A 15,140-nucleotide genomic window follows, 5' to 3' on the forward strand; every position below is an offset into this window, starting at 1 on the left:
AACTTCCTTCCCCATAATTCCCTTCTCCCTAGTTTCCAATGAATCCGAGGGCTACCAGGGTCCGCTCAACTACACGGAAGGTAAGCCCGCCCCCTCTCTCTTTACTGGCCATTCACGATTGGTCCCACCCCATCCCCTCGGCTTGATTGGATAAGAGCGAGGCGCCGTGGGAGGGATGTGTTCAGACAGCGGGCGTGGAGGCGTGGCCTCAACCGCCCCCAAATTCTACCCAGGCTCCCGGTGCACCATGTACCGCGTCGTCCGACTCCTCGCGCGCTCGCGTCGCCTCGTGCGGCCTCCCGGCTCAGCCTCAGCTCCCGGCCTCGGAGGCGTGCCGGTCCTCCCACTGCGGGCCCCGAACGCCGCTGGAATGGTGAGCGCTGGCCGCCCGAGCCCCGGCCTCCCCGCGGTGACCTTCAGCCCTCCGGCTCGCCGGCCCGGCAGGCGGGAGGGATTCCCGCGGCGTCCCGGCCGACCCCGGCCTGGGCCGCGCGCCCGCGTGGCGGGCTTCCGGGCCTCGTAGCGCCGCCTCCTCCCCGGGTGAGCGCGTGGGCTGGGGCTGCAGCCGCCGGCGAGGGTCCTGCGGGGACCCCTGGGGTGTCCCGTAGGGGCCCACCCCAGCCGCGCGTTCTGCGGCGATCCAGCCGGTGCGGAGGCCCCCACCCTGGGGCGCTGCCCTGGGGACTGTGCCGGGGTGGGAGGCGGGGGACGAGGGCCGCTGCCGCCCCTGCCCCTGAGCAGGCCCAGTGTCGATCGTCGCCCCGGACCTGCGGCCTTTTATCACCACTGGGCGGTGAACAACTTTCAGGCCTTGGGGTGGGGTTGAAGGTTCTTGGGAACTTCAAAGATTTTACTTTTCACGAAGTTGCCAATTTTGGTAGGCTGACGATGGTTTTCCCCACTTTTGTAAAACCTTGAAATTTGTTGAGGGGGACAGAGTGTCCTTAAGTATGTTAGGGAAGATTGGATGGGATCGAACTGTAGCTGAGTCAGTATTTTTTAATTCAGAAAGACCAAAGGAAGGTAAAGGTCCAAGTTCAAGTCCTTTGCTTTTTCGAGTGTCACCTTCAGTAATTTGGGCTTTGACGAGCATTTTAAATACATAGGCACACACGTATTGGTAGGAGGAGTTTGGAGAATAAGTGGTAGTTTAGTCAGAGTTACAGTTCTGCACAAGTTCACCGTGCTGTAGTATGAGCTCTGCAGTCAGAGATGGGATTTCAAATCCTACTCTGCTGCTCAAAGTTCAGATTTGGGGCAACTTGTCTTTGTGCCTCAGTTTCTGCATGTAAAATGGAAATAATTACAGGTACCCAGCAAGATTGCCCATGTGAAAGTACTTTGACAGTGTTTGGCAAGTAGTAGGTGCTCATTAAATAAATGCCTCCATCTAGCATATTTCAAAGGCCCAAGACATGTTCTGAACTGTGAACTTTAAGATAATTTCATCGCATTACTGTACTTGAAACTACAAAATCAGGGGTGCTTCATATTCCTGCAGTTTCCTGCTCTAATAATTTTAGTGCATTTAGAGCCTTTAAAACATTTATGTATTTTTTACTGAGTGTTTTGTAAAAAGGGAATTGGCGGCTGGAGAACTGAGTCTGTCCTGTTATAAATATTGAAAAAATAGCACTGCCTTGCTTTTTTAGTGTTGTAATGTTAGCTAAGATCAAATGGAGATAGGATTCCCCCCTCCCCTGTAATTCCAAATCTATCTTTTGCCCTGTAATCTCAGTTCAAAATCTTTGTGTTGATTTTATTAAAAGCTTTTTTTTTTTTATTGCTACTGTTGAGAATTTACATAACCATAAATGCCCTAAGTTACCTTGTATCCAAATGAGCCATAAATGTTCATCCACTAGGAAGATAGCATTTATTGAATGCAGGCTGTGCATCTGAGTCCTGTGAAAAAGACAGTCACTACAAGCATAAGATAATGCATTTATTGAACACCTGCTATGTATCAGGCCCTTTGAAAAAGACAGTTGCTACAAGCATAGAGTTTAGAGACTACTGGGGGTGTTTAAATAAGAAAAGAAATGATACACAGTTAATTACAATGTGATAAATACTGCCTAGGAGAAATAGCACAGTGAGAGTGAGAACATGTAGTGGAGACCAGCTTTGACAGTGCCTTGCTGGCATGGTGGATGGAAAGCCCCACATCTTTTAAAGTTTCTTTTCTGTATTTCCTTAATGGTCTGCAGGATGGCCATGAAGACTGGAAACAGATTATATCTTCTATATTACAATGTAATATCAATAAAACATTTATTGTATATTTGCCAGTATTGCAAGACTTTGTGGTCACCCTATATTTTAAGTTGAGCCAGAGTTTTCCTGAAAGAAACTTAAAACCCAAACGCTGTGAAGTCAAACTTTGGATTTTTATCTTTGGAGGTTGTCCTTTTACATGAGAAATGATTTGGGTTTTCTTGAACACTGAATATTCTTTTAAACCACCTGAAACTGAGAATCTGAAAGACATTTCTTTAGAAAGTGCCATGGTTTAGTTAATGGTTATCTTACACATGCATGTGCAGGGGGACATCTTAGAGGCTCGAGGCCTGTATTTATTGACTTTTCTGGTTTAGACTGGCATGCAAATTTTGAGACCATTTCATCAATTTCTGAGGTTCCTGGAGTTAGTGGCTGCTAACAGTACATGGTATTTCTGTGTCTTAATGGCAATAAGCCTGCAGAGAACAGGACCATTACCCTTCATGCTTCTCCAGAAGGGGGGCTGATTTTAAATGAGCACAGGCCTCACAGGAACCATTGGGAAGTCACACTTTGTGTCTGCCTCATGCTCAGCTGGTTAAACTCTTTATTTTATTTATTTATTTTTTTTTAATTTTTTTTTTTTAACGTTTTATTTATTTTTTTGAGACAGGGAGAGACAGAGCATGAACAGGGGAGGGTCAGAGAGAGGGAGACAGAATCTGAAACAGGCTCCAGGCTCTGAGCTGTCAGCACAGAGCCGACGTGGGGCTCAAACTCACAGACCAAGAGATCATGACCTGAGCCGAAGTTGGCCGCTTAACTGACTGAGCCACCCAGGCGCCCCTGGTTAAACTCTTTAAGCCATGGTGTTAAATACCTGAAGTGATAAACTGCCTTCTGCTAGAAACTCTCTGAATTATGGCATATGAAGGCATGGTTTTCAGAAATGCTACTTTTTTGTAACAGTGGATTATATGAATTAAAAACTTTTATTTAAGAGATGCCATTCATCACTTCGTCCTCAAAAGCACTGATAATTTTCAATTATTTGAGGATGAGCATCCATTCTCTTCATGCCCAGGCCACTGGGAAGAGATGATGTATGTGATAATGTGGAAGATTTTGAAAACCACACGAGTGCTTTTCAGATCTCAAGTGGACTCATAGGTAGATGGTGGAATCAGTGTAGTGGGTAGCTACCAGTATTATTGTTATTATTATTATTATTATTAATATTTTAATAGAATTGCGTAGAATAGAAAATACGGGTGTATAACATACTGTTTCATGAAATTTTTGTTTCAGCCTTGTGTGCGTGTATGCACGTGTTTATGTATGTACCGGATCACTGTCGGAAGGTTTTTTCTGTGGGTTATTATTGTAAAGAACATTTGAAAGAATATTTGAAGAGACGTGGCAGTTACCTGGTTCGTTGTTCCTCTATCCATATATATATATATGTACTTATCTACCTGATGCTAACTCCACATAAGCATAGCCTCCTCTGACAGTTTTTCTGTAATTCCTGGTGCCTTTCAAAGTGTTTTACAGCATTGCTTCAGTTTCTGTTCAACAAATGTATGCAACCTATATATTTCCTGGGGTTAAATGAAGAGATAACTGTTTGGCTTTTTGGAATGGTTTGTTACTAGCTAGCTAAGCTGCTGCAGACGGTGTTTATTGTTGCAACTTTGGGATGTTTATTTTTATTATAGGGACAGTAAGCATATTTTTGGAAGTTTTTGCTGAGATTATGATTTTGGCCATGATTGACTTCTGTACTTTTTTAATGATCACTGTCAGGATCCTAGAATTTGTTTAGGTTGTTGTTTCTTGATTTGGAATACAAAAATTGTTAAGGTTTAAGCTGAAGAACGTGGTAAAATGTATTCGTCTAGATCTTTGAAGTAACTTTTAATGGATCTGAGTTTCATCAGAGCAACCAGTTATTTAGGGGGCAAAGATACTGCTGTCTTATGATGAGAATTTAATAATTTTGAAGCAGAAAGCAGTGTAAATCTAAGGGGTTGAACCTGATTTCACAAGTGACTGATGGAAACCATTCTCCTTTTAGAGCTGGCATCTTGTTGCTGTCTCCTAACAAGGTGATGAGAAGAAGAACACTGAGTTTATGTGTTGAGTGCCCCTGCTGTCATTGCTAGTGTCATCCGGTCAAAGTATACTTTAACGTACGTGAAGATTTATTTAGGCTACCTAAAACAGAGATCATAACGCAAAATATTTTCATTAGTGCTTCGGAGATACAGAGCCCCAGGTGCTTTGGGTCTACAGGGTAGGAAGCAAGTTATAGTGATGTATAGTGGTGTCAGTGTAACCAAGCTCTGTTAGAGAAAAGTCGAACCACACATGTCCACCTCCTTTTATTCTTCGGGGTTAGGGGCACAACTCAAGGCTCCGTTGTGGCCAGTCTGGAGTTACTCCCTCTGTTTCTTGGCTTATGGAAGTAGTAATAAAAAAGTAGTAAATCCAAACAGCTTTTGGGTTTTGACAGTCCAGGCTTTGAGGGTTTCAAGTCTTTCCCCTTGCTAACTGGGTGATCTCCTGAGATTATTTAATCTCTCCAAATCTCCAGTTCCTCTGAGCTGCAGATGCAATAGCACAGTCTCCTAGAGTGATTATAAAAGTCACGTAAAGTGATGCTCGAGAAGAGTTTGCTGCATAGCATACTGAATGCTGAGGTGTGATTATTTTTATTATCTGCTGCTTCTTATTGACTTAAGCCAGTCCTCCACAGACTTTTAGACAATAGAAGAAAATGTACCTCATTGGTGATACTACTATATGTCTACATAGATACAATGATACTTTTCTGTTTCTGCAATCCAAAAGGCTTTATAACATATAAAGGGTTTGTAAATCTGTCTAGTCCCAGGGTATAACTACAAATTACGTTTTTCTTTTTCAGAGGACTGTTAGTAAAACAGAATTACTTGGCTAGGAATTTTTAAATCTTTTGAATCATCTGACCATGTTTATTTCATAATTAATGCACACTGATTAAAGCTCTGAGTATCTCTCTGGAGTCTCCTTGCTATAAAGTATCATGTAAATTCCAACTTTTTATTATTTTACAGTAAGTCTTTTTTATAGTATTCTAAAATATTTGTTGACCAGTTGTTAATTTTTTATTAGTATAAATATATATATTTTTATTTTTTATTCGTATAAGTTGATGTACTTGATAGAATCTTGGAGTCTCCATAATAGGGACTTGGGATCATGGGTTCTTATTCTGGGTAGTGGATTGGCTTCAAGATACAAACTCTCTAAAATCATATGTAAGATTTTGCATACAGTATATGTATTTGTGTTCATTTTTCTAGAGAAAGGATCCATAGCTTTCCTCACATTCTCAAAGGGTTCCATTGCCCTGAAAAGGTTAAGAACTGACCTAGCCCATCCTCCCTTGTCTGTACGTTTAATTTATGGATGAGAAAAGTTGACTTGTTGAAGGTGACACAGCTACTAAGTGGGGGGCTGTCTTGACTGCAAAGCCTGGGCTGTTCATATTGCACTCATCTATCTCTCATGCCTGGTATTTGTAGACCATGGCTGAGCTCTGCTTCAGTATGTAACACTTACAACCTTTAAAGTATCATTTTCAGGCCATTTTCTAAAGTTTCCTGTAAAATAAAGATTAACCCAAGTACTGCACATTGAATTGGTCAAAGCTTTTCCTACAGGAGATATACTTCTGAACTGGAAAAGATTATTATTTTTGCTTCAGAGTCTTTCCTTTATTTAACTTCAGCATAGCATGTGAATTCTACAGTCTGTCTTTAAAATCTGCAGTATTTGAAAATGATATCTGATAAGAGGTTAATGTCCAAAATATATAAAGAAGTTACACAACTTAACACCAAAAAGCCCAAATAATCTGATTGAAAATGGGCAGAGGACCTGAATAGACATTTGTCCAAAGAAGATGTATAAATGGCCAACAGAGACATGAAAGGATGCTCAACATCACTAATTTTCAAGGAACTCCAAATCAAAACCACAATTATGTATTACCTTACACCTGTCAGAATGGTTAGCATTAAAAGACAAGAAATAACAAGTGTTGGTGAGGATGTAGAGAAAGAGGAACCCTTGTGCACTTTTGATGGGAATGCAAACTGGTGTGGCCACTGTAGAAAACAGTACGGAGAATCCTCAAAAAATTAAAAATAAGGATACCATAAGATCCAGTAATTCCACTGCTGGGTATTTACCCAAAGAAAATGAAAAAAATTCAAAAAGATAGATACACCCTTGTGTTTATCGTAGCACTACTTACAACAGCCAAGATATGGAAACAGCCCAAGTGTCCATTGATAGACCAATGGATAAACAAGATGTGATATATATACACAGTGGAATATTACTCAGCCATAAAAAAAATGAGATCTTGACATTTGCAACATGGATGGACCTAGAGGGTACTATTCTAAGTGAAATAAGTCAGAGAAAGACAAATACCATATGATTTTACTTCTATGTGGAATTTTAGAAACAAAGGAATAAACACAGAGCAGAATCAGACCCATAAATACAGAGCACCGACTGCTGGTTGCCAAAGAGGTGGGGGATGGGGGAGGTGGGCAAAATGGGTGAAGGTACAGGTTTTCAGGTATGGAATGAATAAATCACCAGAATAAAAGGTACGGCATAAGGTATTATGTCCATGGTATTGTAACAGTGTTGTGTGGTGATAGAGGGTAGCTGTACTGTGGCGGGCACAGCATGGACATGGAGTTGTGGAGTCATCATGTTGGACACCTGAAACTAATGTGACATTGTGGGTGTCAACTGTATCCAAATTGAAAAAAAAAAAATGACAAAAAAATTCTCAAGAAAAGAACTGGGTGGTAGAATGAGAATCCAATGGGATTTTTTGGTCTTTATGGTACTTACTAAGGTTTCTTTCCCCTTACAGCTGACAAGGTGTTATTGCTTTGATACTCGGTTTCTTTTTAAGCTATAATAGCGTCTTATTTTTCTCTTTAGGCAAGCCAAAATTCCTTTCGGATAGAGTTTGATACCTTTGGTGAACTCAAGGTCCCAAATGATAAGTATTATGGCGCCCAGACTGTGAGATCCACGATGAACTTTAAAATTGGAGGTGTGACGGAGCGCATGCCAGTAAGTGGTTTTGTGGAAGTATTGGCTTTATTCAAATGAGTCACTTTATAAATAAATATTTTACAGAGTTAAAACACGAAGTTATTATGTAACTGGCTTTGTGAATAGTAAGATATTTCTCTTTAAAATATCAAAGAGCTTTTTGAACTTTAATACTATTATTTTGAGCTGTGACTTTGAATATTTTAGAGTTTTATTTGATAGAACTCAGTGACTTGTCTTTTTATTCTTGCTGGGATTATTCAGATTTTTACTAGAATTTTACAGTTTAAACATTTTTAGTTTCAATACTTAATTTTTTAACCTGGTTTAAAAGAAAACATTTTTCTTCAATATTATATTTTCTATCTTTCTTGGTTGCAGTTTCTAGGAAAGCATACACAAATACATAAAAATATTCTTCTTAACCATATCTGGCATATAATAGGTAATACATAAGTATATGTTCATTGCTACACGAATGATTGATTAGAAAACTTTCTACCATGTTTCGTTAAATTTAAGATGACGTCAGTTAGAAGATACACCGTTATGTAGCCCCAGAAGAGAAAGGCTGTCAGAGCTGTGACGTGTCATTGATGTGCCTTGGTTTCAGAGATGTCAGAGTGTGAAAAGAACTGAAGGAGTAGATTACCTGTGCTGCTGGAGCCCATCTGCACTGTGAACACTAGTCGGTGCCACAGCGCAGGGTAGGATAGGAGCCTAGGAGTAGCCAGCCTTCCTCCGGTGAGATATGGTTTAATAGCTGTCTTCTAAGTACACTTCTATCATACAATAATTTTAACTTCCATATGGAACTTCAACCCATTCCTCAGCCTTTACGACTGAATCTTTGACAGGCTTATACGATTTTACAAGTGGCTGCAGTTGACTCTTCTTTGAGGAAAATCTTTTTTTGTCATTGTCACTGACAGCTGTCTTGGTGAGGAGGTAAACTCGGGTCAGGCGACGTGGTTAGGCGACAGAGGGTAGCAGCTGATCCTAAAATATCCTCATCTAGTTCAACTCTTGGGAGTAAGGAGGTCAGTCCTAATCAGCGTTGGTAGGAGCAAGCATGTCACTTCTTCACGGTCCTGCTTCAGGCGGCGAGGGATGGGGTTCTGGGGGGTGTGATTGCCGCTGCTGCTCCAGAGACTGGGCAGCTATGCACATGACACGTCTGTAAAAGGCGGACTTGTGGGGTATCTGTTTTGTCACGTTTTGTTTCATCTCCGTTAAGATCCTGAACTTTTAAAAATATAAAGCAGGCGATGATGTGCCCTGACCTGAGTAGTATGAGTAAACCCAGCCCTTTGCCCCTGAGGTCCAACGGAAAACAAAACCAAAAAAGATTATGAGCTTCCAATGTGAGTCAATTAAGAATAATGAGACCCTTCTTTTCTCCCCAGTGTCCTTTTACCATTTTATTGTAGTAGTGTTCAGTGAAACTCTGCTGTGACCCTCTTTCATTTTTACGAGTCTGTAGACACTGGGGTGAGTCACTTCATTTGGATGGCCAGAGCTGACAGGCTGTCGCTTAGGACTCTGGCAGTAGCTTAAGCCACCACCAGTGTGCTCCTGTAGAAATTTCAATTCCCATCTGTTTCATGTTTTTTTTTTAATTTTTTTTATTAGGTTTATTAGAGCACATGCATGAACAGGGGAGGGACAGAGAGACAGTGAGAGAGAGAGAATCCCAACCAGGCTTTGCACTGTCAGTGCAGAGCTTGATGCAGGGGGCTCGATCCCACGAACCATGAGATCATGACCTGAGCCAAAATGAGAGTCAGATGCTTAACAAACTGAGCCACCCAGGTGTCCCGCATCTGTTTCACGTTTAAAGTTTTTAAGTTTCGAATCCTATGTGCCATTTGTCTCTATCTCATTTGGGTAGAACACTTAAAATGTTTTCATTTTAGTTTCTTTGAATTCAAAATAGAAAAACTCTTTAGTTATTTCCTTTTCAGTTTGCCCCTCAGTGTATCCTCTCTTTGGCCCAGGTTTAACGTGTCCTGTTCCTTCCTTTTCTTTGTTTTTTTTTCACCTTGATTTCCCTTGAGGACTGTAGCTTCCATTGTGCTATTCCTTCCTCTTTTCCCCACCCTTCCTTTCTTGCTTGCACTCTCTCTCCCTTCAAAGCTGGTATGGAATCCAGACTACCATCTGCACTATTAATTTTGGCAAGAACACATAATTCTTTCATCTTACAAAAACCAGATATCATTTCATTAAAACGTCATCAAAAGTTACTCAGTTTCATCCCTTTAAATTTGGTGAGGTGATTCCGAGCTGGAAGTGAAAAGATCTGCAAACTGAAAGGGTTTGAAATTCAGTTAGATGTATCAGTGTGTAGTACCCTGGGCTTGAAGAAATATTCAATGACTTACAGAGTGTCAAGCCCTCAATAACTAGAATATCATGCTTTTTGACTTCGGGATGAAATGATACCCATTTAATAACTGGTTATTCAAAACTTATTGGCAGTTAAATATTATTTTTATTTTTATTGCTTTTAAAGAGAAAAAAGAAAAATAATGATGTGGTATGAGATCCAGTGAGGGAAAATAATGGTGCTTGCTGGTGAAATGATTGAGCACCTTTTGTTTTTATGTATATAAACACATATACATTGTAACATATTATAAAAAAGTAGAATGAGTGGTAGGTACATTGCATATGTGCACGTGTTTGTGTGGAGGGAATACACACATGTGTAAAATGAGTCAACATACTTGGTTTTGTTTGGTTCCCTAAACAGATACATGGTGAATCTTGGTCCATTCCACGCCTATCTGTCTGTAATCCTATGTTACTGTAGTGTTGCTTCAGTTAGTGTTTACTTAGTTTTTGCACTTGCATAAAATATTAATCTTAATTTTTTATGCTAAACAAAACTTGGTAATTTGAGATGTTTTTCTGATTCATTTTAGATCCCAGTTATTAAAGCTTTTGGAATCTTGAAGCGAGCGGCTGCTGAAGTAAACCAGGATTATGGTCTTGATTCGAAGATTGCTAATGCGATAATGAAGGCAGCCGATGAGGTAGGAGCCCATAAGTGTGCTGTTTACGCAGTGGCATCAGGCCCCTTGTGTTTACGAGATGCTGTCAGGCCCGGTCGGAGGAAAGGGCCACTGAGTTCCTGAGTTAATGAATTTCAGGGTAATGTGGCAGCCTTCTTGTTTGGTTAGGATGAATATTAATATGGTGTTTACAATATTGTGGCAGAATTTCTGGATGATCTTATGCCTTTTTAATTCTCTTGACTTTTCCTTTTAATTTATATAATTTAAAGAAAACTTGAAGAGGCGGTGTTAAACTTACAGATTTGACTTTTTATTTTATGTATACATGATTCCTTTTAAAACTAGTAGGTTATTTGATGATGATATGTATGGAGATGTAATGTCACTAATCCACTTTTCATGTAATCTTAAGGACATAGTCAGAGATAACAGTTAAAAAGCTGTATATATAGTGGCGTTCATTGCAGTACTATTTGTGATAGTAACAAATTAGACTGTATCCGACCATAACAGATGCTTATACAAGTTATATTGTGAAGCGATAGAAAATTGGTTTCTTGAAGAATGTTCTAGGATAAACCTAGCATGAAAGAAGTATGGGGTGGGGAGAGTAGCAAAATATGTATTCATTTATTTTTAAAAATTAAAAAATATTTTTTTAATATTTATTTATTTTGAGAGAGAAGAGAGAGAGAGAGAGCATGAGCAGGGGAGGGGCAGAGAGAGAGGGAGACCCAGAATCTGTAGCAGGCTCCAGGCTCTGAGCTATCAGCACAGAGCCTGACATGAGGCTTGAACTCATGAACCATGAGATCGTGACTTGAGCCAAAGTCAGACGCTTAGCCGACTGAGCCTCTCAGGTGCCCCTAAATAAATATATTTAATGATCGTAATTGTGTGCCAAGAGTCACTGTTCCTGAGGGGTAGGGCTGTTGTAATTTATAACGTTTTCACTTCTCAAAATGTTCCACACTGATCATCTATTATTTTTATATAACTAGGAAAAAAGTTTTACTTTAAAATGAACTAATTATTTAAGGTGCTAATTTTCTAAGGTGCATGCTGATTTTTTTCAAGCTAAAATCATTCTAGAAGCTGAAGTTAACCACTAACTCTCTTAGCTTATAATTCAAGAACTGACACATAAAAATATGACAGAAGCAGGGACAGATCTGGACTGTGTGTATGTCTCTGCACTTGGCAGTTGCTACTCATTGGACATCTGCAGTGAAGTAACTATCAGCGAACTCATTTTCAAGTAATTCGTTCATTATCATGCTGACTCCAGCTGTGACATCTGTTGGACGTTCCCGCTGAGCACTGCAGTCAGTGTACCTAAAAACTTACCACATGTGCCAGCCTTTACAGGTGGCCCTATCTGGATGTTATTAGAAGAGGCAGTTGGAGATACAGAAGAAAGATAGCTTTGATTCAGTTTTCATTTGGAATCCATGAAATTGCATCTTTCAGAATAGATGAAATTTTCGTTTTATAAGTAGCAGTGGTTGGAACCTGGGATCCTGAAGCTTGGACTTCCTGGACAACCACAAGCTGTGCAGCACCATCTGAAAATCATGTAGCATATGAGAGAAGTGGGCATCTTTAGCACTTTATAGGCGATCACTTACTTGTAGTTGATTACGGTAGTTTACGTGAATATTGAATACTGCTTATTTTTAAAAATTCATTTCTTAAATTTCTTTTTCTGCAGGTAGCTGAAGGTAAATTAAATGATCATTTTCCACTTGTGGTATGGCAGACTGGATCAGGAACCCAGACAAATATGAATGTAAATGAAGTCATTAGCAATAGAGCAATTGAAATGCTGGGAGGTGAACTTGGTAGCAAGAAACCTGTGCATCCCAATGATCACGTTAATAAAAGCCAGGTCAGTGTACCATCTCCTCTTTTCTTGGTTATAAATTGAAAAGAATACCTGAGATTATTCTTGTAAAACAGGCGTTAGCTTTTTGGCAAAGAAGCTTCACTAGGCTTATATTCTTTAGTAGAAAGGACTTCTTACATGGGTTCTTATTTCTTTTAAGAATCTTGGGTCTATGCCTTAAACTTCATAAAAATCCCTATTAGGACACCTGAATTTAGTATATGTATATTTGTATTGTTTGGTTTGTTTGTTTATTTATTAATGTGTAGTCCTATTTGAGAGAGAGAGAGAGTGTGTGAGCAGGGGAGGGCCAGAGAGAAAGGGAGACATAGAATCCGAAGCAGGCTCCAGACTCCAAGCTGTCAGCACAGACCCGGATGCAGAGCTTGAACTCACAGACTGCGAGATCATGACCTGAGCTGAAGTCAGAGGCTTAACTGACTAAGCCACCCGGGCGCCACATTATTTGGTTTATTTTTTAAAAACTCTTTATTTTTAAGTAATTTTAGAATTCTGAAAGAATTACAAAGATACCTCAAAGAGTTCCTGTATACCCTTCTCTCAGTTTCCCTTAATGTCAAACAATTTTTATAACCCTGGTATATTTACCACGCAATGAAATTAATATTGGTATACAATACTATTAACTAAACAGACGTTTTTAGGATTTCCCTAGTTTTCTACCAACATCTTTTGTTTTCTTGCAAGATGCAGTCCAGACTACACATTGCATTTAGTCATGTTCTCTTAGTCCACTCCAGTCTCTTGACAGTTTGTCTTTTGTCACCTTGACACTTGTGAAAGTAGCGGTCAGGTATTTCGTGGAACGTCCCTCAGTTTGGGTTTGTTTGATGCTCTCTCGTAAGTGGACAGAGACTGTGGATTTGGGCAAGACTGTTCAGAAGTGAAGGGCTCTTCTTGCTTCACGGCAGGGGTATGTGATGGCCTGTGACTTGGGACTGGTGACGCTGACTTTAATCACTTGGTTAGGTGGGGTCTGCAGGGCTTCTCCACCTTCCATTTTCTGTTGGAAGTGAGTCACTGACGTCTGCCTGTGCTCAGGCATTGCACTTAAGCTTCACTTGCTAAAGGAAGTAGTATCAAGAAATTTTTGGTCACATGTTAAAATCAACACAGAATTGATATGTAATGTTTAGACTGCAAATATCTTCTTTCTCCTTAAACTTTTGCCCACCAGTGTTAGCATGCAATAGTGGATCTTGCCTATAGCAGTTACTACTGTGGCGTTTTAGTGGTGATTTTCTACTCCTCTCAGTCCTTCTACGTGTATTTATTGAAACTTGTCTGTAAAGATTTGTCCTCTTCTGTCTCCCTCCCCCCCACTTACATATTTATTTAACTGTTGATGTGTATCGACATGAATTCGCGAATATTTATTTTATTCCTAAGGTCCTAACCCAGTACTGTTACTTATGTTGTTGCTCACATCGTTCCAGCTTTGGAAGCCCTCTGGGTTGGCCCTGTGTCCTTTGGATGTGCCACCACATTTGTGTGTCCTTTGGATGTGCCATCCATTTTTTTTTTTCTTTCTTTTTTTTTTTTAAAAGCAGTTCTTTGCTTTCTTATACCACTAGGTGTTCCATGCTCATCAGTGTTTTCCCTGTCCTAGCCCCCGTCAGCACCCATTTTTCCAAGGAACTCTCAGAGGATCTTACTGGAAAATATTTAGAACTCAAGATCTGGTGCTAGGTGTTATTTAATATATTTTTAAATGTTAACGGGGAAGTGTTTTCACATAAATTTATTGTATGAAGAATTTTTCAAACTTATTACTTGCAATTAAATATAAACTTTTATATATACTTCAGTCTGAAGTCTGCATGAGAATAATCCAGCATGTATGGTCTGATGGAGGAGTTGGGTAGAGCTACAGGTGAGGCAAGATTGGCTCGTGCTGATAATTGTTCGAGTTTTGGTGTAGGTACTTGAGTGTTTATTATACCATTCACTCTACTTTTGTGAGTGGTTTGATATTTTCCATAGTAAGAAGTTACAATGTATCATTTTAAATAACATAATAGTTTAAAAGTATGGGGTTTCAGTTGATTACAGAGCGTGGAGTGTGAACTACCTTGTCAGGTCCCAGTTCTGCCAGTTCCTAAATATTTTGGCAAGTCACATATCTTTGAGAGCTTGGCTTCCTGTTTTTAAAGTGTTGACCTATCTTATAAGAATTTTCCTCAAGTTTAATGAAAGAAGAAATGTTTGTAAAGGACTGTTTGCACTGTAGAACTGTAGGATGTTTTATTATTGCTCTCCTTACATGCAGTTGTTAATTGTACTTCTTTAGGTTTTGTTGTCATTTATTAGCAGATACAATAATAATATATGATAGTAAGCTGCATATATAATCCAGTCCTGAGTTGGTTAAACCAGGTTGCTTCTTATTTGACCTCAAGTGACCTCTGACTTGCCACCCATAAATGTAATTGAGCACTAAATGCATGAGTTTCGAGTAATCATTTAGCGAGATGTTTAATAGGGATATTCAAGTGTGTTTTTTGTTGCTCCTGATTTAACATTTTGCATTTTTTGTAAATTTTCCAACAGAGTTCGAATGATACCTTTCCCACAGCGATGCACATTGCTGCTGCTGTAGAAGTTCATGAGGTGCTCCTGCCAGGGCTACAGAAGCTGCATGATGCTCTCGAAGCCAAATCCAAAGAGTTTGCCCAGATCATCAAAATTGGGCGCACTCACACCCAGGACGCTGTTCCACTCACTCTTGGGCAGGTATAGGAGGGTGATTGGATTTGATTCCATTTGGGGGCTGCTGCAGATGGCCGACACATTACCCTCCAAATCATACTAGTTCAGAGGTCCAAGTTCATCACAGTTGAGTTCACTGGCACGGATTGCTC

At 39.9% G+C, this 15,140-nt stretch overlaps 1 protein-coding gene across 1 annotated transcript in view; it reads left to right on the plus strand.

The window, feature by feature from the left end:
* The first annotated feature begins 225 nt into the window (after positions 1-225).
* FH (fumarate hydratase) overlaps positions 226-15,140 on the plus strand; it is a 30,511-nt gene continuing 15,596 nt past the window's right edge. The window contains exons 1-5 of the mRNA XM_042976607.1: positions 226-373; positions 7,237-7,371; positions 10,281-10,391; positions 12,085-12,261; positions 14,830-15,012. Of these exons, the coding sequence (XP_042832541.1) occupies positions 248-373; positions 7,237-7,371; positions 10,281-10,391; positions 12,085-12,261; positions 14,830-15,012 (732 nt within the window). The 5' untranslated portion in view covers positions 226-247. The remainder of the gene's footprint in view (positions 374-7,236; positions 7,372-10,280; positions 10,392-12,084; positions 12,262-14,829; positions 15,013-15,140) is intronic.

This window comes from Panthera tigris, chromosome F3 (genome assembly GCF_018350195.1).
Source record: "Panthera tigris isolate Pti1 chromosome F3, P.tigris_Pti1_mat1.1, whole genome shotgun sequence".
Taxonomy (NCBI): domain Eukaryota; kingdom Metazoa; phylum Chordata; class Mammalia; order Carnivora; family Felidae; genus Panthera; species Panthera tigris.